A 25,721-nucleotide genomic window follows, 5' to 3' on the forward strand; every position below is an offset into this window, starting at 1 on the left:
CCCGCCATTCTTTTCCTCGTTCTGAAGCAGTTTTGGAAATCTTCTTTTGTGTGTTTTTGAGGTATTATTTTATATATATATATATGGAATTCTGTGGCTGAGTGTCAGGCAACCCGGAGGAGGATCCTAAAAGGTTTAGGATGAGGCCTCATCCACTCTGTATACCTGACCCAGTACCCTTCATCTTCTGACTTTTCCTCAATGTCACAATTGTCCACAAAAGGTGATTTTTTCATGGATTTGGGATATCAAGGTAGCCACAATAGCAAAACTAAACATACTCATGAAGCAAGACTTTCAGAATGGCTTCAGAAAGTGGCAAGAAGGATAGGATAAGTGTCTTCAAAAGGAGGAAGTAACAAGGGGGTTAATGACAATATGTCTTTTACCGTAGAAATTTTTAAAAATTTAAAACTTTGCCGTGTTTTTGATCACATCTGACATGCAACCCTCTGGTCACTGTGTGTGTCTGGTGCGTCGGGCCCCTCCACTACTACAGCAGCTCCGTACCTGTGCACTCCGGGTTGTAGCACTCTCTGCTTTCTGCCCAGGGCCCGCGGCACTCCGAGCCTCCGTGGGCCGCTGCAGTGCACTGCCGGCTCCTCTGCTGGGTCCCATTAGAGCACGTCACTGAGCACTGGCTCCAGGAACTCCACTCCTGCCACTGTCCATCAACTAGCAAAGCAAAAAGACAGAGAGCAAGCTGGTGTGAACAGATGTTCCAGTGAGAAGACCGTGCAGGCAGTGTAGAGGGCCCTGAAGACACGTGCCAGTCAAAGAATTCTCCATGTTGGCATGGAAGAACGCTTTGGCACAAGACATTACTGCTCTGAAACTACCGCTGTCTTATTTCTCACTCCTTCTTTCCTTCATCCCTCCCTTCTCTCTTCCTTTTCTCTATCTCTCTCCTATGTACCTTGATTCCCCTATTTTTTCAAACACATATATGGGAGGCTTTGAGCTGAGCATTAGGACACAGAAGAGTAAACAGAATAAACACTGAGCGACGCATCACAGAGCTCATTTTCCAGAGCAGGAACACCTACAAACAAGCATTACAGGCAAAATGAATTGTTTATATAGTGTGCTGCAAAGGACAATTTCAGGACACCATGAGTTAAGAGCTCAGAGGGACTGTGAGTCTTCCTTGATAAACTGACCCTTCAGGCAAGCCTTGCAGATAATGAGGAAGTCCTTCTGAACTCTGCTCTGCACAAGGGTACACAAAGAGCCTTGGCAAGAGGACACAGGAGCACTTGTAGGATCTAGACAAAGGCCATGTGGATGGAGTGTGGAGAACTGGGTAGAGGGGTGGCAGAAGAGGTTGGTAAAAAGGCAGAGGCCACATTGTGTAGCACTGTGTTAGCAGGGTTGAGAATTTGGGCAGTTATTCTCATGTCACTAGGAGGGTTTAAACAGGAGATGCTATGATAGGATCTAGCTCAAATTAGAAAAAGTAGTATGGAAGAATTGGGGGAGAAGCTTGCATAAAAAGGCAGTAATGAAGTGTCTTGGGGGAGATTAGAAAGCCAACAGGAAGGCACAGTGGGAGGAACGTCTGAAGGAACAATTTAGGGAAGAGTCAGAGAGGAGGTCCAAGCGTTTCCCAGAAATCAACCATCTGATGACTAGAATTTATTAATATGGACTCTGGAACTTGACTTGTCTCTCTGAGTTTGAGATCCATTTATCTGTTTACTTATTGAAATGTTTGCTAGGAGTTGGTATGAGACACTCATAGGTGTTAATGAGAGATAGAGAAATAAAGTATGTAAATCTCAACTTCAAAAGCATAAAATTTAGTCCAGTACACATACAAATAAGTAAATAAAGGCCAATGTCAAAAGCATCTTAACATGACACATAAAGTATTCTCGCTTTCACAGGACAAACCACAACTGTGTAGGAAGTAATTACATTAGAATGGTGAGATTTGGGTAATTTAAGACAAAGGAAAATCACCAATAGAGGACAAAGGCAAATGCCACAAGACAGAATTAAGCAAAAGAGTCAACCAAAAATATTTACTATGTTAAAATGCACAAAGTAGCATAGAAATTGACTCTTCTATGGCTGTTTACATTTTCCAATATCATTCCATGTTTCTTGGTCACTTTGATCACAGGTAAAAGAGAATTCAGTATAAATCCAAAATTTGATACAAGCTGTTGTCACTGTGAAAACCCATCACAACACATGAAAAAGCCTGGCAGAATATAAGTAAGTACTTTCAACCTAATTTCAGCCTTACATGTAGCTATTAAAAAGAAGTGTTTAATAGGTATCTAGCTACACTTAATAAATACTTTGTATGGTTAAAGAGACCACAAAATGCCAGTGTAACTAATCTGTTCATGTAATGTTAATTTCTCACTTTATTAAAAGTATATTATTAGCTGTAAAATAATTCCAGCCAAAAGTCAAAATTCTAGTGAATCAATAGAACACTTTAAATTACCCATTCACACTCTATTTTGACTTTAAATGTGAGTGCATTTTTCATTTCAGAATTTTGCTTTTCAAAGATAATACTTATTGAGCCTTCATTATGAACCATCAGCATTCTAAGCAATTAGAAAAGAGTTTATAAGAAATATGATTTATGACTTACATTTTGCAATCTACTTGGCAAAAGAATGTACAGGTTTACACATTACTAACGTAGTTACAAAATAGAAAAAGCAGAGGAGTTCAGGGATGCCAGCCTAATTAATGTAAGTTACTAAAAGAAACATGCGATGCCCTTAAATATTCTGAGTTGAAGTAACTTTTGGATTTCATTTTGATTGCAGCAGTTATATATGCAAACAAAGGAGGTTAAGTCTGCAGCAAAGATGGCACCTAGAAATAGCAAGTCAAATGTGAACATTTTGGAGATGATATGTTAGCAGGGCACCTCATTTCTATAAAGAACAAGAAAGATCTTGCTAAAAAAATTAGATTAGGCCACATGAGAATATCTTTCTGTAAAAGAGATTTGTTTGTTTCTTTAGATTTTTCTGAAAGATGGCTTTGCTTCCACATTAGTTAAAAACAAAACAAAACCATGTGACAATAACAAAATGATTTCAAGACTTTAAATTCACACATTCATAAAAATAGCCTCTCAGTCCTTTTGACAATATACATATCCTATGCTTTATCTGAAATTCAAAATTGAGTTGCTGTTCGAAATCTGAGAGATAATTCGAGGTTAAACATAATCAAAAATCAAAACATGATATGAGAAGTGAATGCTTTTGTTTACAAAGCCATTCACAAAAAAGAAGTAAGTGACACTGAGATGCATCAAATGAATGTTTTGGCCGTTGAATTTTATACCAAGAACTGGAAAGTGTTTTTATTAAACATTCAACACTGTTATGCAAGAATTGCCCTGACAAAGTAACTAATTCGGTATAACAAGAGAAGACAAAAAAACCTCAGGATAAAATGTAATATAAAAATTCAATACATAGTCCCAGATGTGCTAAAAACAAGTTAACATAAAACCAGAAACTTAAGAAGTCAGAAAAAGGAGGGAAATTCTACATACACAACAAGATTTCTTTAGTGTCAATGTAAGTTGTTTTTTTTTTTTTTTTTTTTTGCATTTTTGCATTACAACTTGAAAGAATCATTATTTATTGTATTCTTTTTAAGGACATCAGCCCCCACTTATTTCAGGAGATGTCATCTTACTGAATGGGAAAAATGCATAACAGGAAAATTTTGAGGAGTGAAAATGAAATTCTAACTTAACGATACAAGCATTTACAAGTAGTATATAGGCATTATCATTCAGGAATACTGAGATATTTAAGAATAAAAACCATTTTTCATGTTCTTTATCTATTTTCTTTTTTTAATAATCACTCATCTAGGTTGTCCAGGAAGTGAAGGAATGACTTTTCATTTTTTATTTACTGTCTAACTGAGGGGCCAAGCATTGAGGGAGCCATTTCTCCATAAGCCCTGAGTACAAGTTGGGCATGTCAGTTGGTGTCACTAAGCTGGGCAACAGAGACAGTCAGAGTCCCTCCTCACCCAGTGTGAGCCCTATGAGGTCAGCTGACTCCCCACATTTCTAGGAGAGATCTCCATGAGCACTGCAAACCCATCAATTAAAAAAAAAAAAAAAAAAAAAAGACTTCAATGCTATTGTTCCTTGTTCTTGGTGTTATATCTAAGAAACAGGAACCAGATATGATAAGAGTATAAACACTCTAATCCACCAAGAATCTCATAAAATGCTAATCAGATTCACAGAGCATGGAGCATGGGACTCGTCTTTGTCTTCTAGACACTGAGGAACTATAACAATGATGTGACTGGGATCTACACTTACGAGTCTGGGTGGCTATTGGTAGGCAGATGATAAGCAAGTAAACAAATGGATAAAGCAGAGTTTCAGAAAGAGGTGTTGTGAAGCCAATTTAATAAAGAGAGCAGTGTATTAGGTAAAGGCTCCACTAGCAGAAGACAGACTACTACAGCTGAGCCTGAATCACTAGGAGTTGGCATGTTAAAGACCAAAGACTGGGGAAACCTCCATGCAAGAGCAGAACTCTGAGGTTAAGAAAGCTTTTCATGTTCTGGAAGAGAGGAAGCTGGGCCTCTGGAAGTCACAAAAAGGGGAACCCAAGAGAAGATGAGCTTGTCTGGCTATGCAGAAGCCATGATTTACAAGGCCCTATCAGTCACATGACCTAGGAAGAGGTATAGAAATGAGAGGATTCCAATGGAGGAGAGTGGCATAATTTGTATTTTAAAACTTAATTTTGTTGGATTGTACAGACACAAGAGTATCAGCAAAAACCTCGGGTTTAAACTCTTCTGGATAAAGCTGATGGCAGATTGGATTTAAAGGTCATTCATGGGTATAGAAAGAAGTGGAAGAATTCATGATATTTTCTGAATTTAGATCTGACAGGCTGGTGGTAGGGTACACAAAAATAAAGAATCAGGTTGACATTTTGCAAATCAAATAGGTAAGGATAAGATCCTTTTTTTGAACTGGGTTAGACTAGTGTTCTACTTTCACAAGGTTGAATGTGGAATGTGGTTTTAGACAAAGTCAGGAACTACTGCTTTAAATAAATCTTGTTTAAAACTGCCTCCCTAGTTTTTCAAATGTATTGTTTTTTAAAGATAAAACAATATGTTGCTTAAAATAATACTTCATCTCTCGGGACTTGCACAGACTGAAAGTGAGAGACAGGATAAGATATTTCACGTAAATGGAATCCAACAGGAAGCAGGAGTAGCTATATTTACATAAGATAAAATGGGCTTCAAATCAAAGGCAGCAAGAAAGACAAGGGAGAGCATTACATAACAACGATCTACAGTATTACATAATGAGAGGGCCCAGTGGCTGGGGATATGGCTCTGCAGCACAGCATCTGCCTGACAAGTGCAAGGTCCTGAGTTCTTGGTCAAAAAAAAAAAAAGTCTACAGTTTTCAGAAAAAGGAAATAATGAGCTGAAATATAAATGCATCCAATATCAGAGTACTTACTTTTGTAAAGCAAATATTACTAAACTTAACGGGAATGATGGAGTCTAATATAGTAAGAACTTGGAACTATAAAACCTCACTTTCAACAATGTTGTATTCTACAGAAAACCAATGAAGAAACAGCAGACTTCACTAAAGCAAAAGGGCCCCGCAGACATCCATATTATTCATCCAGTGGCTGCAGAACGTGCACTCTTCCCATCAGCACACAGAGCATTCTTCCAGGTAGACTATGTTAGGCCATGGAGCAATCCTCAGAAAATGAAATACATTCAATATCTTTGTAGATCCTAACAGAGTGAGGAGAAATCAATAACAAAACCTTTGAAAACTACACAAATGCGTGTAAATCAAGTGCCTTACTTTTAAACAGCAACAAATCAAAGGATAAATCAAAAAGAAAACATGAAAATTTCTTGGAACAAATAAAAATGAGATACAACAAGCCCAAACCTATGTGATACGTCAAAAGCAACACTAAAATGAAAGTTTGCATTAATAAATTCTTGTATCAAAAAAGCAGGAAAATCTTAGGTCAACAATCTCTTTCTGCTTCTCAAGGATGTACAAAAGCCAGAATAAAATACATTAAAAATTAGTAGAAGAAAAAAAACAATAAGTATTTGAATTTGAGACTTAAAAAATATAAATTACAAGTGAAAAAAAGATCCAGTTCTTCACAAAGATAAAACAGACAAATCCTAAGCTCAACTAAGAAAAAGGAAAGTTAAATGAGTAAATTAAAGATAAAAAGGTGGATATTACAGTGCACTATACAGAAATACAAGGGATCACTAGTGATTATTAAAGGCAAATATACACTAACAAGTTAGATAAAACAGAAAAACAAGACAGTTTACTGGATACCTATGGCTTACCAAAATCAAATCATAAACAAACAGAAAACTTGAGCAGATAAATAGTAAGTCATGAAACAGAAGCAGTAATTTAAAAATTTGAGTTTTCTTCTAAATGCAAAAAACTGTGTTCCGTTAGGATTTATGAAACACAAACCATGAATGTAATCAAGGAAAAAGCAGAAAAAGGATGATGAGTTGACTGGGAAAGTGGTGTTTTTAATGCTTCTGGAGGTTTCTTGGCTCCTGGGTCCTGAGGGTGCAGTCTTTCCCTCTAGGAAGAGCTGGAGTTAATGCAGTACCATCTGACAACTGAGGTGACGGAGCTGGGTAAACTGCATTTCACCTCCATCCATCCCCTCAGGAAAAAAGGTGAGTTCAACAAGGCTGAAAGCCTTTAAGAGATCACTGCTATTTTGTATTCTATAGCTAAAAAGGCAAACTGTTTACAGCAACAAATGAGTTCTTGATTAATCAAATTTTAATAGATTAAACATTTGGCACAGCAGATTTTAAAAAAAAGAGAGACAAAAATAGGTCGACTTTTTGCTCCTTTTTCCAGCTGTTGCTGGATGGTGATGAAATATTCATGGTACTGGTACCGAAAGGTCTAGTTTTGTGCCAGGTGACAGGCACTTCCAAGAATGGACTGGGAGAAGAAAGCTCTTCTTTGCCCCAGGAAATATCCAGGACTCCAATGTGCTCTGGTCCCCTTTCCTGAGTAAGCCACTGCAGCTCTGTGCGAGGATCCGAACTCCAGTGCGCAGTCAGTGCAAATCAACCAGCAATGACTAGTGGACTGTATGCAAAGCAAACACTTAAACACCCACCATCTCTTAAAGTAAACAAACAAAAGCATTTTTCATGGAATTGAACACTTTTCAAGTGTGTTTTTTCAAGTGTAATAGCAGTGAATTTTTGTTCAAGGTGAAGCAGCATCTGGAAATTTATGCTGGAACATGGGTTCCAGAGTTACAGGTATGCATCATGATCTCTCTCCTCTCCTGCTTTTAAGGTCTGTGTTTCTATTCCTGAGTTCAAGCTGACACTGGCTGGTCTTCCCTGCAGTGTGCAGTGGGTAACCAGCTGGCCTCCCCAGTTAGGTCAGGCAATGCCAAGCAGACATCTCTCCTCCACCTGTCAGGCCGGCTTTCTCATTCAGAGGTAAGGCTGAGGCGGGTGCAAAAACCGCATCCTACAGAACCACAGTCACTAGTCAAGGGGAGTGCTCCTGCAGCCTGACCCAAGCCTGAGACCTTAAAGATCACTGTATCAGCTCCTTTCCTGGGGGAAAGATGAGTCACTTATGGAATCTGGATCAAACAAAGGGGAGAACACCTGCCAAGAAAGCACATGATGGACTCAAGTCATCCCAGGCCATCCAACATCTCTCTCACTTTCCCGATCACTTCTCTACGCATGAGCTCCAGGGAAAATTAAAACCAGAAATTACTGCTATCATTAGGAGAGAACCTTATATATACTTACACAGAATCACCTTAGTCCAAGGTGGAGCCAGAATTTTCCCAATCCTAGACATCACTCTCATCCTTTGGCTTGTCTCAGCAGTCAGGCCGCTGCCCTGTGATCGGAGACACAGCGTCTCCATGCTCTGCGTGCTCAAAGCTGAACACGCACAGAAGCGACGCTGAGGCTGCTGCTCTGTGTACCTTGTCCTTGTGTTTTATTATGTCACATAAGATTGATACTTCCCCAATCCTCTGAAGTGGCTTGAAAGGATTTTCCCAAGAAAGAATAATTCCTCATGTTCCTAAGGCGGAATCTCTTGCTAGATGCTTGAGACGCTGGAACGATCAGAGCACAACCCCCTTCACTCACATGGCCCTTGGCATTTGGCATTTGGTGCCTTTGGGTCTTATTCCCATCTCTTCTTGTGGATTCCACAACTGGTCACTTGTTTGTCCAGTACCTGATGTTTCAGAGTTTACAACTCCTTGTGGCTTCCTAGCACATGAGGTGAGGTGGGTGAAAAGCCCAACCGGCCCAGCAGGCTTCCTACCTCAGCCTCATGTCTGCCCACCTCACTCTTAAGTAGCCAGATGCTCCTGTGTCTGGGCACACTGTTTTGGTTTTTTTTTTTTTTGTTTGTTTGTTTGTTTGTTTTTGAGGTACTAGGGATTGAACGACCTCACCTTTGGTCAGGCAGGCGCTTATGCCGCTGAGCTAAATCCCCAGCCCCGGGGCACACTGTTTTTAAAGAAAAGAAAAAGGCCAACCAAAGAAAGAAAGAGGAACACATAAAAGGACCAACATCTGAACAGCTCCCTGCTCCCGTAGGAGGCAGACAATCTTATTCTCCCTTGAAATAACTACAGGAACTAGAAAGAAATATTTCAAAATCTTGGCAAGAATGACTCTGTGTGATCAGAGCACAAACAGCTCCCATCGCTCCTGCAGTTCTCCGCCAGGGGCTGCTGCTGCCAGACCCCAGGCTCCACAATCCATTCTAGGGGATCTTGCTGTTCCTGCTCAGGGGGCACCCGGGCTTCAAGGTCATGGTCCAGTGCCATTTCACCTCGAGCTTGGGGGTAATCTGAGCGTCTTCTTTCTTCTCAAGAGCACTGGGCTCTCTGTAAGGTTTGTTCCTCTTCAGTCACCTGGAGGGGTTCTTCACTTGGGGTACTTAAGGTACAGAGGGCCAGCCAGACAATGAGGTGCCCCTCCCCTATTCCATGGTCCTGCACTGCATGGTGCCTCCTCCTGAGAGAACTCCTCTTTCGCTTGGGCTGAGGACCTGAGGCTCTCAAGGATGCTTTGCTGAGGTGGTAGAGTTTTATGCATTTAGAAGAAAACTCCCCACAGGGCAGGAGCCTGGTAAGCGCATTGCATTGAAGTGCACCCAGCAGGTGGAGGCTGCAGCTTAGTAGAAAATCCAGTCTAAGAACTGTTACCACTCTCAGCTTCTTTTCTGGGGCTGGGTGAAGAGTTAGCAGTCAATTTCCATTTAAACATTTATGCATTCTTTGAGTTACAGGACTGTAATACAAGAATTCGTGAGGGAGACAGGAATGGAAAAGATGGTTTTGCTAGTTCTCCATCTAAACAGAATACTGTGCACAAGCACATAAAGTGCAAGTAATCTTAACTCCTTTGTGCAGTTCCATTCAGGTGTTCTGCTTTCTAAAAGTCTTCAAAATTCTGTATATATTACATAATGTCATAGAAATGTATGTACAATATATATATTTTCTCCAGGAGTATCAGAGACCTCTGTATTTTGTTATGGAAGTTGAAAGGAAAAAAAAGTATTTTATCTCAGAAATTAGATTTAAGTAAAAAGAAGTACTTTAAATATTTTCCCATAAAGAAAAGCCTAGCTTCCAATGATTTCACTGCTGGATTCTACAAAGCATTTAGAGATGCAGTACAAATTCCTGAAGAATTCCAAATAGTTAAAGAGAAGGAAATTCTATTAAAAACACTGGAAGACACCAACACTACTCTGAAATTAAAACCTGGTAAGGACACACACCCACGTACAACTACAGGTCAACATTTTTGATGAATACAGATGCAAAACTTCTCAACACTGACAATACAACTCAGCAGGCTCAAGTGGAATTCACCCCTGGGATGCCAGAATGGCAGATTAGAAGCAAATCAATGAGCATGGTAAATCATATCCAAAATAAAAGGACAGAAACCACCATCTGTCATCTCACTACATGTAAGAAGGTATTTGATAAAATCTAATAAATATTCTGAATGATAGGTATAGAAGAAACATAGCTCAACATGATGAGGGCTATACATTGGTAGGCAACTGTTAACTTTACACTAAGTAGGAGAAAGCTGAGAGCTTTCTCAGATTTGGAGTAACAGTGAGGAACACACTTCTAATATTTTTATTTGACATAGTGCTAGAAGTCCAAGCCAGAAATGTTAGGCCAGACAAAGAAATTAAATCATAATTCTTTGCAGATGGAATTATGTTATATGTTAAAACCTCACAGCCTCTACCAAAAAAAAAAAAAAAAAACCAAAAAAAACCCCTATTAGAACAAGTTGTTGACATTAGCAAGGTTTTGAGATATAAAAAGCATAGCTAAGGACTAATAGTGGGTTAATGTGAAAAGCAAAGAAAGAAATAATTTCTATTTATAAAAGCTAAGAAAAAGGGCCTGGGGATTTAGCTCAGCGGCATAAGCTCCTGCCTTGCAAGCAGGCAGTCGTGAGTTTGATCCCCGGTACCAATAAAAAGGAAAAAGACAAAAAAAAAAAAAAAAAAAAAAAAAACCAACCAACCAAACAAACAAACAACAACAACAAAAAAAATAAACAAAAAGCTAAGAAAAGTAGGAATACATTTAACCGAAGAGGTAGAAGATCTGTACACTGAAAACTACAAAACATTGGTAAGAAAGTTGAACAGGACAGATAAAAACAATGAAAAAAGACAACCAATATTCCTGATTGGAAGAATCTTTGTTGTAAAAATGTTCATGTTGGGGCTGGGGATTTAGCTCAGTGGCATAAGCGCCTGCCTTACAAGCAGGCAGTCGTGAGTTCGATCCCCGGTACTGATAAAAAGGAAAAATACAAAAAAAACCAAAACAAAACAAAAAATGTTCATGCTACCCAAAACAACCTACAAATTCAAGACAGTCTATCAAATTATCAATGCTATGCATTATAGGACTAGGAAAAAGAATCCTAACATTTGTATGCAACTATCAAAAATCCCATAGCCAAAGGAAACTTGACACAAAAGAAAAAGAAAGCATTATGTCACCTTAGTTCAAAATACATGTAAAGTGGTAGTAATCTAAACAATATGATACTGGTGTAAGTGTAAACACACAGCCCAATGGAACAGAAGAAAGAGACTAAAAGTAAACTCAAACTTACTCAGAAAATTGACTTTCGTTTTAATTTTTTTTTTTTTTTTTTTTTTTTTTTTTTTTTTTTTTTTTTTTTTTTTTTTTTTTTTTTTTTTTGTGGTACCGAGGATTGAACTCATAACCTCACGCTTGCTAGGCAGGCACTTTTGCTGCTGAGCTAAATCCCTGGCAGAAAACTGATTTTCAACAAAGGCTTTAAGAGTTATCTGTTGGAGAAAGGACAAGCTTCTCAGTAAATAGTGGCTGCATTGTAGAAATCAGTGTGGAGATTCCTCAAAAAACTAGGGATGAAAGGTTCCATTTACTTCCCTTTTTGTTTTCCTAAAACAATTAATAGCATCATACCACAGCAATACATGCACACCCATGTTTAGAGCGGCACAGTTTGTAATAGCTAAATATTGGAAACAACATAAATGCCCATCAACTGATGGATGTATTAAAAAATGTGTTTTCAATATATAATAAAGTTCTACTTTGCACTAAAGAAGTAAAAACTTGAGACATTTATTGCTACATGGATGAACCTTGAGAATATACTTTTTAAATGAAATAAATTGGACACACATGTAAATATCTCAATGTCTCAACTCGTATGAGAAACTGAAAATGTAAATAAGCAACAAATTGTACAAGAGATATGGTGAAATGAGAAGAAATTGTTCAAAAGGAAAGGTAAACTAGGGAGGGGAACTAAGGACGGAAGGGAAAAAAATGAGAAAAGAAGGATAAAATGGAAACAAAATTTTGTAAGTAAGGAGGGGCAAGAAGGATTAAAGACAAGAGGGGGAAGGGAACAGAAAAAAGATAAATCAAGACATATGATATACAAGTATAAATTTCCTAGGCTGAACGTGATCATTGTATATACCTAAACTGTACCAATAAACTTAATTAAAAAATTATAAATGAATAGTGGTTGGAAAATTGGACATCCACATGGGTAAGGTAAGGATGAAGCTGAGACCCTCGTATATTACTAGTTTCAAAAATCAACTCAAAATAGTATTAAAAACAAAAATATAAGACGTGAAAAAATAATGAAATTATTGAAGAAAATATGAGGAAGTGTTTTAGGACATGCGAATAGACAAGGATTTTTTTGATATGAACCCAAAATCACAGGAAACAGATGAAAAAATAAAAAAGATAGAATATATCAAACTAAAAACTTTCTGTACAGGACAGGAAAAAGCTATCAAAGTGTGGAGAATGGAAAGAATAATGATGCACTATACTAAGGGTTAATAGCTAGAATGTATAAGGAACTTAAAAACCTGAAGAGTAAAACACGCAACTAGAAATGGGGAACAGATGTAAATAGTCATTTCTCCAAGTAAATGCTATTTGTTCAGCCAAATTTCAAGTCTCGATCAGTAACTGGTAAGAAAGTGCATTAGATAACATAATAATAATAATAATAATCACACGATAAGTTATATATCCATCCATTAAGTCACGCAAATTATGGGTAATAAAAGAATTGCTCAGTAATTATTCTACATTGAATAGTGTCCATTAACTGTCAGACAGAGAGAGCTATAAAGAGAAAGGACCCAGGCCCTGGCTCTGTGTTGCAGAATTCAAATTTATATTGCATTAGGAGTTAGTCAGGGATTTGGGAAGACCCTCTGGAATGCAAGGTGAAAGTATAAAAGAACCTCTTCCTTTGGTCACATGCCGAAGATGCTTTCCATGTGCTGTGCTAAAATAAAGGCAGAAAATTTAAAAATGCAGTGATCATTTTTAAAGCTTTGAATTGCATATGCAAGCACGTGACTACAGTAAGCCTAAAAAAATGGTAAAGTTGTTAAATTTAAAAGAGGAAAGTTATATACTAACATAAAGCACATGAAAGATAATAAAGCCACAATTAGCTTAAAAATTCATTTTTTTTTTTTTATCGGTACCAGGGATCGAACTCACGACTGCCTGCTTGCAAGGCAGGCACTTATGCCGCTGAGCTAAATCCCTAGCCCCAGCTTAAAAATTCTTATAAATTAAGAAATAAAGATGGCTGGAATAATGCCAAGGGTCTAAAATCACATGAAACAAATCCAACTGTCATTCAATGGTCTGGAAAGTTTAAGAAGATAAAATCCAAATTAAATCAAGAACAGGTTAAAAAGGTAGCATTTGTGCTTTAAATGATAATGTCATGGAGAGACAGCTGGAAACTTCACTTAGAGGCAGGGTCAGAAGGATATTTAGCCTCTTCCCAGGCACTTGGCCCCCCATGGGCTCCTTGCTGAGGGAAGTCTGGCAGGTCCTCCCCTCTTGTAAATGCTGAGGACTGAATTTTTTTAAAAAATTTATTTAAGGAGAAAAAGAAAAAAAAAAAACAGAAAAAGGGTACAAGTAATACAAAATTTAAAAAATAAACAGTAAGAAATCACTAGTTAATAGATTACATATTCTCATCTTAGAAATAGTTGTTGAGACTTTTAGCTTTGCTCTAATACTAAAGGCCCTTGGGTCACAGTGCATTCCTGAGGACTTGACCTTAGGTGAACCTCTCTCAGGCTTATAATAGTATAAGACCGAACAAGGCACAAGGCTGCATCCCCCAAGGGCCTGAGTTCACAGACACAGCCTGGCCATGGGACACACAGCTCAGTCTTCTGAGTGTCATATGCAGGCAGGTAAATCCTTCTCCCTACAGCTAGGCACCAAGGGGGATCTCTGGAGTCTATGATGGAGGCCATGGAGCTAAAAAGTCACCTCCTGAGTTTGTTTGATCTATTTTCTCTAAAAGTCCTTTAGTATTAAAGTAATATCTTGATAAATATCCTTCGCTTCACAACAAGGTTTGTACCTCTCAATGCACTTCCATCTAATTTTAATAGTAATGTTATGAGATGGAAAGGTAATAAATTTTTGGTACATTTTATAAATGAGAAAATTGAGTAATTGAGGTGATAAATAAGTTGCCTGAGTTTTTCTAATTAAGAATTGGGACTGAAACTTAATCCATGTGCTCTGAATTCCAGGCCACTCTGCCACTAAATATAATTGATTTTTATATTTCCAGAATATAAATGTAGATTACCTATTTCCAATAAATCTTTCATTTTATTGCTGTTTCCAGTGATATTCATTCCACCCAATAAATACACATTAGATTGAGAAATGGCAGGCTACAACAAGCAGCTATACCGAACTCGATTCACTGCCTTCTCTGATCCTCAACTATGGACAAGCAAAGTATTATTTATAAAGTAAATTACTTTAAGCTAAATCTTGAGGTTCTGGGCTAAGAAGTTCAACTTTTATGTTCTCTGAATTGCTATATTTTGGAAGAACATGTATAAATTTTATATCCTAAAATTTATGTGTAGTACAAGAATGCAAGCAGTCCATTCTATGTGGTCCTTTTTTTCCAGTTAAATATTAATAAATGCCGAAACTGTTAAAGAGAAAGACAAAGGCATCTAAAGTGACTAGATAAGGATTGAGGACACAGATGAGTAGTAGAGTGCTTACCAAGTATGCACAAGTTCAATCACTGCTGGCACCACCAAAAGAAAGAAAGGAAGAGAAGGAGGGAGGGACAGAGGGAAAGAAGGAGGGGGAGAGAGACATAGAGAGACAGAGACAGAGAGAGAGACAGAGAGAGAGACAGAGACAGAGAGACAGAGACAGAGAGAGACAGAGAGAGAGAGAGGAGAGACAGAGAAAGGAAAGAAAGAAAGAAAGAAAGAAAGAAAGAAAGAAAGAAAGAAAAGAAAGAAAGAAAGAAAAGAAAGAAAGAAAGAAAGAAAGAAAGAAAGAAAGAAAGAAAGAAAGAAAGAAAGAAAGAAAGAAAGAAAGAAAGGGAAAGAAAGAACAGGCTGGATTATTAGTAAGAGCCACTATGAAAGGACAGCCTTTGAAGGGATCTGACACAGCTGGGCATTGCTTAGCTAGCCTGGTGCTGGGGTACATCTACAATGTGTTATATCTTGTTGGACCTAAACATCTATGGACTGTTAAGATCAGACCTGTTCATTTCAAAGACTAAAATAAGGCATCCACAGTGTACCAATGTATCCAGCTAGTATGAGTCGCGAGGATTTCTTTACCAGTCTTCCTTTTCTTCTGGATAACTCATTAAAATACTCAATATAGACCACAGCAGCAGCCAGTTCAGAAACAGGTTCCTCCTTTTTAAATCTTCTCCCAAATCACCTAACTTTGGGAGCCCCAATCATTAAATAAATCTTTTCTAATACTCCCAAGAATACCTAAAACTTCCCTGTATTGGTTTTGCCTCACTGGTAAAAGTAACAAACTCAGCTTTTAATTCTGGTGGACTTTTGCTGGAGGATACCGACATGACACAATTGTCTGACAATGTTTCAATAACCAAATTGTGTCCCTTATAGTACCTCATATAGTCCTTTCAATATGAAAGTAGTATCATCACTAATAAGCCATTTTACAGATGAAGAAGTCAAAGTCAAAAGAGAGACACAATGATACTGCAAAGTAAAAATCTAAACTTAAATGTGTCATTTTGTGAATGTTTAAGATATCTCCACTGTACCCAAACTAATATTAATATATTAATATTAAATATATGTAGAAACTGTCCTTTAAAAATTGGGATGAGTGTTAGAAGCTTTAATATTTTCATGTCAAGGTAATTAGTTCACTGCATATATGCAGGTACAAAATTGCACAGAGAGATGCACAGGACTATGAAGATAAGTACTTTGGATTGTGAGAAGTCAGTATGATCATGAACTCAGTGTTTAAAAGGTGACAATGAAAATTCAGAGAAGACAAAAAACCACAAATTGGAATAAGAGACACAGATTACTAAGATTCTTGAACACAGACATACACGTTCCCTTCCAAGAATCTCCACTAATGATTAGTGCCGACTGCAAAAGGAGGAAGAAGGGATTATGTTCACCAGCAAGCATAAAAATCAGCAAACTCTTATTGTTGCTTTTTGCTCTCTGATCAATAGCAGCCTGCATCCTCAGACAAGGTTTATACGAACTAGTGAACAGTAACTCAGATTAGGAAATTTCAAATCTACCCGTCTTGCTCTTTTCTCTCCTTATATGGGTCCCAGGTAGATGGTTTCCCTCATCTGAAAAAAGGGTGGAAGAAAAGCTAGACATTGACTAACAGGTAGATATCAAGCTCTGTCTAAATATTATCTCACTGTTGGATGTGAACAATCCACGCCATTCCAACACAGTGCCTACTTTCATCACAGAGGTTACGCATAATTCTTAAAAGCCGGATGCTGGAAGGCTCTTCTAGTGTTGATCCCACACTCACGCTGCAGCCCATCGCTACCACTCATGATGTAGAATTCTGCAGAAGATGGGAGTGGAGATACAAGGTGTGGTTCTGCATGCTTCTCCTCTCTTTTTCTCTGTAATTTAGACTCCATCAAACCGAGGAAATCTAGGAGGCCTTGCCCCAGCCTCTTCACTACTGATGCACTTCCAGTCATTACTCTGTCCTGTAAGATGCTGCTGAAGTGTTTCTCAGAATGACCACAAACACTGTAAGGTGAAACCACTGAATCCTCAACTTGCTACTTTTCAGTGAGGCTAGAGAACTTACATGTATTTTTAAGAACTTGATTCAAACTCACACGATTGTGTCTAAATTTTACTTGAGATCAGTGACTACATATTCTTCATGAGAGTGTCTTACATCTAGGTGACCTAGATGATGGTTTTATACTCAGTGAAGATACCTGAGTTTAGTTGTCACACAAGTATTTTAAGGGGAACTCCTGATCATTGTGGTCAATATATTTTACATAGTTTCAAATCATAATATAAAATTTGTAAATAAGGTATAAAAACATTTTTAAAAAATCACATATACTAGACATTTTAAAAAATCACATATATTTCCTTTTGGATAAGTACATTGGAAAACAACATCATAATTTATATCTTCACTATGCAACTAAATTCAAGAATGAAAATAGGGGCTGGGGATTTAGCTCAGCAGCATAAGCACCTGCCTTGCAAGCAGACGGTTGTGAGTTCGATCCCCAGTACTGATTAAAAAAAAAAAAAACAACAACAAAAAACAACAACAACTACAATGAAAGTAACAGGAATCTGAAATGACACATGATGAATTTAATACAAAGACAAACTTGTAATGCTCATTTATGAGAGAATACAAGTGGGGCAAGATTGAAAATAGTATAAACAAAATTTCTTAAAATGAAGAACTTACAAGAAAGAAAGGCATCTAATTTAAGTTGTGATTGTGTACTTCCAGTGACACCCAATTAGAAACTCACCGACTTGAAAAGATGAATGGCTAAGAATGCATAATAAAGTCACAAATATTTCAACTCACAGAAAAAAAGGATACTGATGATAGCCATGATTTCTGCATAAGATGGAATTTCAATGTTGTTTTAATTTGCATCTCTTGAATGACCAGCAATGCTGAACAGTTTTTATATACTTATTTGCCATTTGTACTTTTTCATCTGAAAAGTGTCTATTCATTTTAGATGCCAATTTTTGGATTGGGTTTTTTAATTGGGGGGGGGGTCTGGTTTTTTGAGCTCTTTATATATTCTAGATATTAGCCCTTTGCGTAATAGCTGGCAAAAGTCTTTTTATGCTCTGTGGGTTTTGTTTACACTTCATTATTGATTTATTTTGCTGTTCAAAAGCTCTTTTATACAATGAGATATCATCTTTATATTCTTTGTGTTATTCCTGTGTGGCTGGGTTTTGTTCAAAAAGTCTTTGCCCATACCTCTGTTTTGTTTTGTTTTTTTTTTTAAATTTTATTTTGAAAGTATACAACAGAACAAGACAGAATAAAGCCAACTAAGATCGTACAGTGAAATTGGTACAGAACTTCACAGCAGGTTACCGGGATAACAGTAATAGGTATCACAGTATATTTTGTTATTTTTATAATAGTTGTTCTTTCAATCATGTATATCAAAATGAGATGAAATATAGAACACTATAGAAATTATCAAAACAGAATTTTGAATAGAGCAGTACCATTAATCAGAAAAGAGCAAAACAGTAATAAAAATATTTGCCTTCAAAGAGGTTAGCAGAAGGAAGTCCCCTTATTTGCTATGGTCAACCTCCCAGGAGGTGCTCAGATTTCTGGTTCACATTTGCTAATGGGCGGCCGGGGTGGGGGGTGGATAGGGGAAGTGAGATATTTGACCCTAGGCCGTGCATCAGTAGGTTCACTATTGCATAGCAGGGAGGCAGGCTGGTTGTTTGGTTTCATAGTGTCCTAAGTTGCAACATGGCGTGGATCTCAGGAGCTGCTGCTGGTTCTCCCCCTGGAAGGGCCGCAGTCTGCCACACTGCCACTGCTTACTAGGGAGGGGAGGTGCTTGCTTGGCTTCCCAGGGTCCTAAGTTCCAACATGGTGTGGATCTCAGGAGACACTGCTGGTTCTCCCCCTGGAAGGGCCGCAGTCTGCCACACTGCCACCGCTTACCAGGGAGGGGAGGTATCTTTCAATAGATTTTTAACAAATGCTAGCTGGGCTACGGGCAAAAAGGAATCCTTCTATGCTGTTTCTGGGAGTATAGACTGGAACAATCACTCTGGAAATTAATGTGGAAATACCTCAAAAAACTAGTACTAGAAGTTCCATTGGACCCAGCTTCTTAGTATCTTCTTGAAAGAATTAAAAGTGTTATACCACAGTTACATATGCACACTCATGTTTACAGCAACATAATTTGTAAGAGCTAAATCTTGGAAACAGTCCAAATGCCCATCAATGGATGAATGGATAAAAACGTTTGTTTTTTTTTAATACAATGGAATATTATTCTGCCAAAAAAGGATAAACTTGAGACATTTTTAAGTAAATGGATATATCATGAGGTCATATGTTTATGTTTAAGTGAAATAAATTGGACATACTTGTTTAAATATCACATTGTTTCTGTGACATTAAAAACCAAAAATGTAAATGAGAACCAAAATGCATAACAGGTATTGGGAAATGGGAAGAAAATGTTCAAATGGGAAGAGGAATGAAGGAAGGGGGGATAGGAAGAGAAGGAAGACAACAGAAAACATGAGAAAAGAAAAAAATGGAAACATCTGTTGTACATAAGGGAGAGGCACAGAGATTTAGGGGAGAGGAGGGAAATGGGGAAAAATAATCAAGATGTATCATGTATAGGTACAAATTCTCTATGATAAATGTTACCATGAGGTATATACAAAGTGCATCAATAAAATCAATTTAAAAAGAAAGAATATTCACAGCTGAATGATGAAAAAATAGCCTCCTGATTTCCTGATATCTAAGTATTTTATCCCTAGAAAAGTTCATGGAAAGTAGATTCTAAGAAACACTCTTCACAATACATCTGCTGATCAGCATCATATATCTTAGTACTTAAGAGTATCAATTGAGGTAAAAGAGTATACCTCAAAGTGTTAACATAGTCTATATGTAAATATTGCTTTATTTACTTTATTTTAACACTCTATAAACACATCTATAAACAACTAAGAGCAAGCTATATTGGATTATCCATAAATGATAGGTATCAGGGCTGAAAAAATTAAGGTTCAAAACCACATTTTCCCCAAATCCTTGGATGAAATGTGAGGTGTAAGTGTGGCATGCCTGCTTATCTGAGAGAGGAAAAAAAAAAAAAACCTAGAATAGAACTGATCTTACAAAACACGTTTTCTGGGAATTATTTATAATTAAGTAATCATAATTTTGACTCTCTACTTGCATAATTACATTCATAGTAACTTCTATGAATTGCCTTCATAATTCATAGAATTTATCAAGCTCTCTTCAGTAAGAATCTTTCATCTTTAACTGTATGCCACTAAACATCTAAGTCTTTTTGCAAAGTAAAGGGAACAATCTAGCTAGTAGATTATCATTCTATTTCTATATCTATATATTGAGTAGTTTTCCACATTCTTCAGATTGTTAGATAGAAAATTTTTCAGAACTTGAAACACTGGCTCATAACATATTAAATTGCACCATATAAATTATGGTGCAAATGGGACTGGATTTGAGTAGAAAATGTGTTTAGAGTACATTACTGGATTCCAGGTATGCTGTTTGCATGCAGCATACGTGAAAACAGAAAGAAGGAAAAAAAAGTCTCTCAAGGAGTCTATGAATAAATTTTCATATTGGTTGTTAGGCCAAGCCTGGTTGCTATGGTGATCCACCATCCACGTCTGTCCTGTAGAGCCTGTCATTTACATGTGTGTGACTTTCCCTGCGATGGAGAGCCTCTTAAGGCTGAAGGTCAGTCTTATTCATTTGGAGATATTATTTTTATGTTGGAGTAATTTAAGTAACATCATTGTAAAGAATTTTCTCTCAAGTCAAAGATAGATAAAATAAAATTAATGTACTTAGCATAAACAAAAAGTGAAGTAAAACACCCAAGCACAGACTATCATTTTTTAATCTCTAAATATTACATATGATCTAATCAACTTATATGGCAGTAACAGATCTGGAAAGTCTGATATCCAGAAAGTATCTGTTGCTTTCACTCACTGCCATGACAATTATTCATTCCTCCATGAAGGAACAAGAGGGAATGGGAAGACCACCTCAGCATCAGACTTCTTTAGTAACAATATAGAGGCAATCAATATCAAGACATTAAAAACTGTTGACATTTTCCCAGAAGAGAAAACAAAATGTTGATAAAAATTTATTGGAAAACATTACTATACGCCTTTCTAGAAATTCAACAAAGAGGAACACTGATCGCATTCACTCCAGGATATATGATACATGATTGCATTTGATGGGGTCAAAGAAAGGACCCAGCATTAGCAGAGGATACATTTCCCAATATAATTAAATGCAAGTTGTATTCTTGACCAATTGTATGCTCATTACAAAAAACATGCAGTACATAAATACAAAGTTCAGCAAATACAGGTTATGCTCACCTGGACAGAGAGCAATATTACAGGGCTTATGGTGTGTTTCAGGTCCTTCACAGGGCCGCCCTCCATACTGCGGAGGGGTACATGACCTCGTCCTTGTTCTTTGGCCTCGACCACATGTAAATGAACACAAACTCCATGGGGACCATTCCTCCCAAACTCCATGTACTGTAATAGAGCAAAAAAGCTTCAACAACACAAGCAAAGGGGTAAAGGTAAAGATTACTTTTATGTAAAATTAAGAAAAAAACCTTCAAAGTATAAATGTACTTTTAAAACTCAATAGTAACGTTTTCCCATAAAATTTAACAATAAATGTAAATATTCATTAAAATACTATAGAAAACACTATGTGCCTGTCTTCTGCATTTGAATACTTAAACATATTATAAATGTCAAATTTTTTCTTTTGTTAATGGGAATGCCCTTCTCTCCCAGAAGGTAAAACACTTATAGCTATTTTTAAGTCAAAATAAGAGTAGCTAAGACAGAATCTTAACAACCAAACAAAAACCAGAAATGATCTTCTGGGATTAAATTTGCTTTTAGAGGTCTAGAGGCCAGCTTAAGTTTTAGTATTAAAGGACTTTTACTGTGTCCGAAATCTAAAAATTGATGCATTTTAAACACTTTTTAACCTCATATTTTAGAAAATAAATTACTTCTGCTGTTTACAATTTTGAGGTTTAAGTTTACCATCTTTTGAATAAGAGGGACATTTGAAACTATCTATTCTGTGCCTATTGCATAAGATAGTCCCCTTTATTTCAAAATGAGTGACAAAAATGAAGGTCTCCTTCCAATAGCTGTGCAACAAGAAGACACTATTCCTCAACTTTATGGAAGTGGAATCCCTCCTTTTAATATAAATTTTTTAAAAATCACCAAATTACATAACTATGATTATGACTAACATAATTATGAATGTACCAATATTTTTCATATCCCACCACAACGAATTCCAGTTTGGTCAAAAATAACAACATGTATTCCTATGTAAGAGCCATTGTGATTATTTTTTGATAACTTAAAATTAGATTCCTTCCCTGAATATTCAAATCACTGCTCTCACACTAATTCTTAGTATTTGGTCTAGAAAAAATAGCACCTCATGGTCAAGAAAAAATGGGCTCTGTAGGGGTGAAGCTCTTGTCTTGGACCTGAATTGGTCGTAGTATCCTCTGAGAAACTCAGGCGTATGGATGTTTGATATAAAACTCACAAGGTAGAGGAAGCGGGTGTACCTTCAGTGTTCCTTCAGAGAAAAAAAAATAAGATGCTCATGTTCTCAACATTTATAGGGGAGCACCAGTCCTCAGAAACGAGGCAGAGCACTTGTGCAAGTGAAAACCAAATATATCCAGAATTTTCTTCATGTATATGCTGATCAATTTGTCATTTTAAAACACACATATATGTAAATGTAACCAATTAGCAAATGCTTTACCACCCATGGTTAATCTTTTTTTGTGGTGAGCCAGCATCCACTCTTTCAACATTTTCACATATACAATACACTATCATTAACTGTACCTGGGCTTAACCACTTGACATAGACATATACTGCATATATTATTCAGCATATGATAAGTTCATAGAATTGCACATGTCAATTTCAATGATAAGTAAATAAATTTGGAAAGAAGCTCAAATACCTGATGCCTTCATAGTGAGGTACCCTATTCACCGAGTTAACTTCCAATGATTGTGAAAATATATTCAAATAATCAGAAATGAGCCACATTTGAATAATCAATGAAAAACTCAAAAATTTTGTGAAACTGAATGGAAAATATTCGTAAAATAATGTAAAAGCAAAGAATAAGAGATTGAGAGAAACTGATTTTGTAAAATCTTTCCCACAAAGAGTTGGAGAAATCAAAATTGATTAGAAAGTCAATGAAATTAGAATAAGCAGTAAGTCTGTGTGTATATATGTATGTAAATATGTATGTAAATATGTACATTTACATGCATATAAATATGTATATTTATACGTCTGTTTATATATGAGCATGTATATTTATGAAAAGATGTTTTAAAGTAATTTACATTATTTTGTTATATAAGTTTCACATTTTATCAATTTGTACATTACTTACCAAGGTTTCTCCATTTAAAATAAATCTTTATTTTCTATATCAAGTATTAACATTATGATTTTATATTACTTATTCTGTTTATTTCTCACCTATCAAATTATATTGCTCTATATACACTGCACAATCCCAGAAATAAAGCTAGAAAATTGACAATTTTTATTCATCAGTGTCAAAACATGCTGATTAATTTTGATGTCTTAGTTAAATCATAGAATTAGAATCCTCAGAAAATGAATATTAGTACTTTTTAACAGTCTTTTTCATTACATGGTGAAGTTTCTTGACTCATTTGTATCCTTTTAAAAAGGTTATTTTTTTCATTTTACAAAGATAACAATGTATTTACAATTCATAATTTAAGGTAAGAAATTATAACACACACTTTAATATTTATAAATGTGATTCATAAGATTTATGCTAAAGATCAGATGTTTGCATTTTGACAGAAAATTTTCACATAATTTTTTATTTTGTGAGAAAAATATTAAACAGTTTATAAATTAGTTAATTTTTAAAATGATCCTATCAAAAACTATCCTAACGAAATCATGCAATTTAAACCAAATTCATCCATTTTTATAGTTTTGCTTATTTTTGGCATCAACTATATTTTCATATTTCTTTTATGCTGACCAGAAATAAAATAAAAATATACTCTAAATCAAATATATTATCATCAGATTTTTTGGGAAGGGTCTTTTAGAGACAGGGTCTCACCGTATAGTTCAGGTTGGCCTTGAACTCACTATATAACTCAGGCTGGTCTTGAACTTATGGAGGTTCTCCTGTCTCCGCCTTCTGAGTGCTGGGATTACAGGTGTGTACCACCATGCCCAGCAAAACAATTCTTTTAAATAAAAGAGTTTTTTTCTTTTAAAAAAAATGGATATGATAACTTTTATATTTACCAAAAAATTTCAATAACCATTCTTCTTAACCTATATGAACTTCTAAAGGACTAGAATACATATATTTGGTAATTTTTGGCCATTATAATTCAGAGGGAGATGGGGTGCTACTTCCTCTTATGGGCAGAGGCCAAGATTGATGCTAAGCATTCAAACCGCACACAATGGACCCTTGCAACAAAGATTTATCAGGGTCAAAAATGCAGCAGTGCATTTCAGAGTTTGAAATCCTTGGACTGGACTCTAACCTGTAATTTAACCAGACCAGTAAATACATAATTGAATGCAGCACTGCACTTTTCTCTCTTCACTTGCTATTTATCATAGAATTTTCTATTCTAAATAAAGAGTTGTTGAAAAGAGAATAATACCAATAAAATTCTGCAAAAGGCTGAGTATCTTAGGATCCTTGTTAGAAGTAACACAGTATTATGCAAATTAATTTTTCAAAACTTTTCTTTTGAACTTTGAATAAAATGAGCAAGAGTGAACTAATTTATAACACTTGATTCACATTTATAGTAAAAACAAATATTAGTTCTGATTGTATCAATCCATTTATTTTGTGGACGATGAATTTTATTTTCAATATATCCTTGTCTTGTACCAGGTTCATTCATTAAATACCAAATACAGTTGAGTCTCCACAGTTTACCAAGTCAGTTACTGATTCCTGAACTAATTTTCATTGGGATTTATTATATTAGTAATATATTTACATTGTTTAAAATATTGCTTAACTTTTAAACTATTTTAAAATTCCCTTCTCCCCTACTATAACAGACTGAAAATAAAATACAATTTATCAGCTTGGCAAATAAGCAAAATATTAAACACAAAATATATCATAACAAACAATAGCCACATAAAAGAAACCTCAGTTTCTTATACCAAAATACTTATTCAACATTTTTAAAATAGTGCAGTCGCTAAATTATTCTTCATATTTGGAACATTAAATCAATGAAACTTTCACTTTCTTTAATTTGATAAACAAGTATAATAACAATTAAATGACACTTTTCTTATCAGTATTAACCAAACTTGAAAAGACAAATACATTCTGCACAAGAAACCAATAAGTGGAGATCCTTCTTCTGAAGGTGACAAGGTAAAAAGCTCAAAAATCAATAAAAACTTTACAACCGCAGACTGTTACTGTTTTCTGCACATCAAATGCAAAAAGAAAGAGTGCTTGGCAGTTCTGCATGGGAGACGCACTCTAGTCCTGCTAAGGATGTCCTTGGTGGCCTGTGGCAGAGGAGAGAGATTTCCCCGGGTCAGCCCTCAGCATGTGCACAGCTGGTGATGGGGACGACACGCTCTGAACCAAGAGCTGCAGAGAGTGCTTGGAAACCCACTCACACTCCCATCTGGTGTTGTCTGCCAGGAGACTCTCCCTCTTTTACGCTGAAAGCATCTTGACTACTATAATACACTGCCAGGATAAATGTGTATGTCCTATATGTCCCTTCTTTACAATCATTTTCTTTCAATGCCCTCTCCTTTCCATGATCTCCTTAAGCAATTTTTTCTCAGTATCTTTATTTTCTGGCTGTCTTGCATCTAGTTGAATTCCCA

At 36.3% G+C, this 25,721-nt stretch overlaps 1 protein-coding gene across 7 annotated transcripts in view; it reads right to left on the bottom strand.

The window, feature by feature from the left end:
* The window catches only part of Adgrb3 (adhesion G protein-coupled receptor B3), a 720,698-nt gene that overhangs the window by 411,158 nt on the left and 283,819 nt on the right, over nt 1-25,721 (bottom strand). For all 7 annotated transcript variants that reach the window (XM_063227050.1, XM_063227046.1, XM_063227047.1 and 4 more), the window contains 2 exons: nt 21,134-21,298; nt 511-675 (listed from right to left, as the gene is read on the bottom strand). In XM_063227050.1, the coding sequence (XP_063083120.1) occupies nt 511-675; nt 21,134-21,298 (330 nt within the window). The remainder of the gene's footprint in view (nt 1-510; nt 676-21,133; nt 21,299-25,721) is intronic.

Source organism: Cavia porcellus, unplaced genomic scaffold (assembly GCF_034190915.1).
Source record: "Cavia porcellus strain 051 isolate PalLab524CR breed Dunkin Hartley unplaced genomic scaffold, mCavPor4.1 scaffold_16, whole genome shotgun sequence".
In the NCBI taxonomy this organism is placed as follows: Eukaryota; Metazoa; Chordata; class Mammalia; order Rodentia; family Caviidae; genus Cavia; species Cavia porcellus.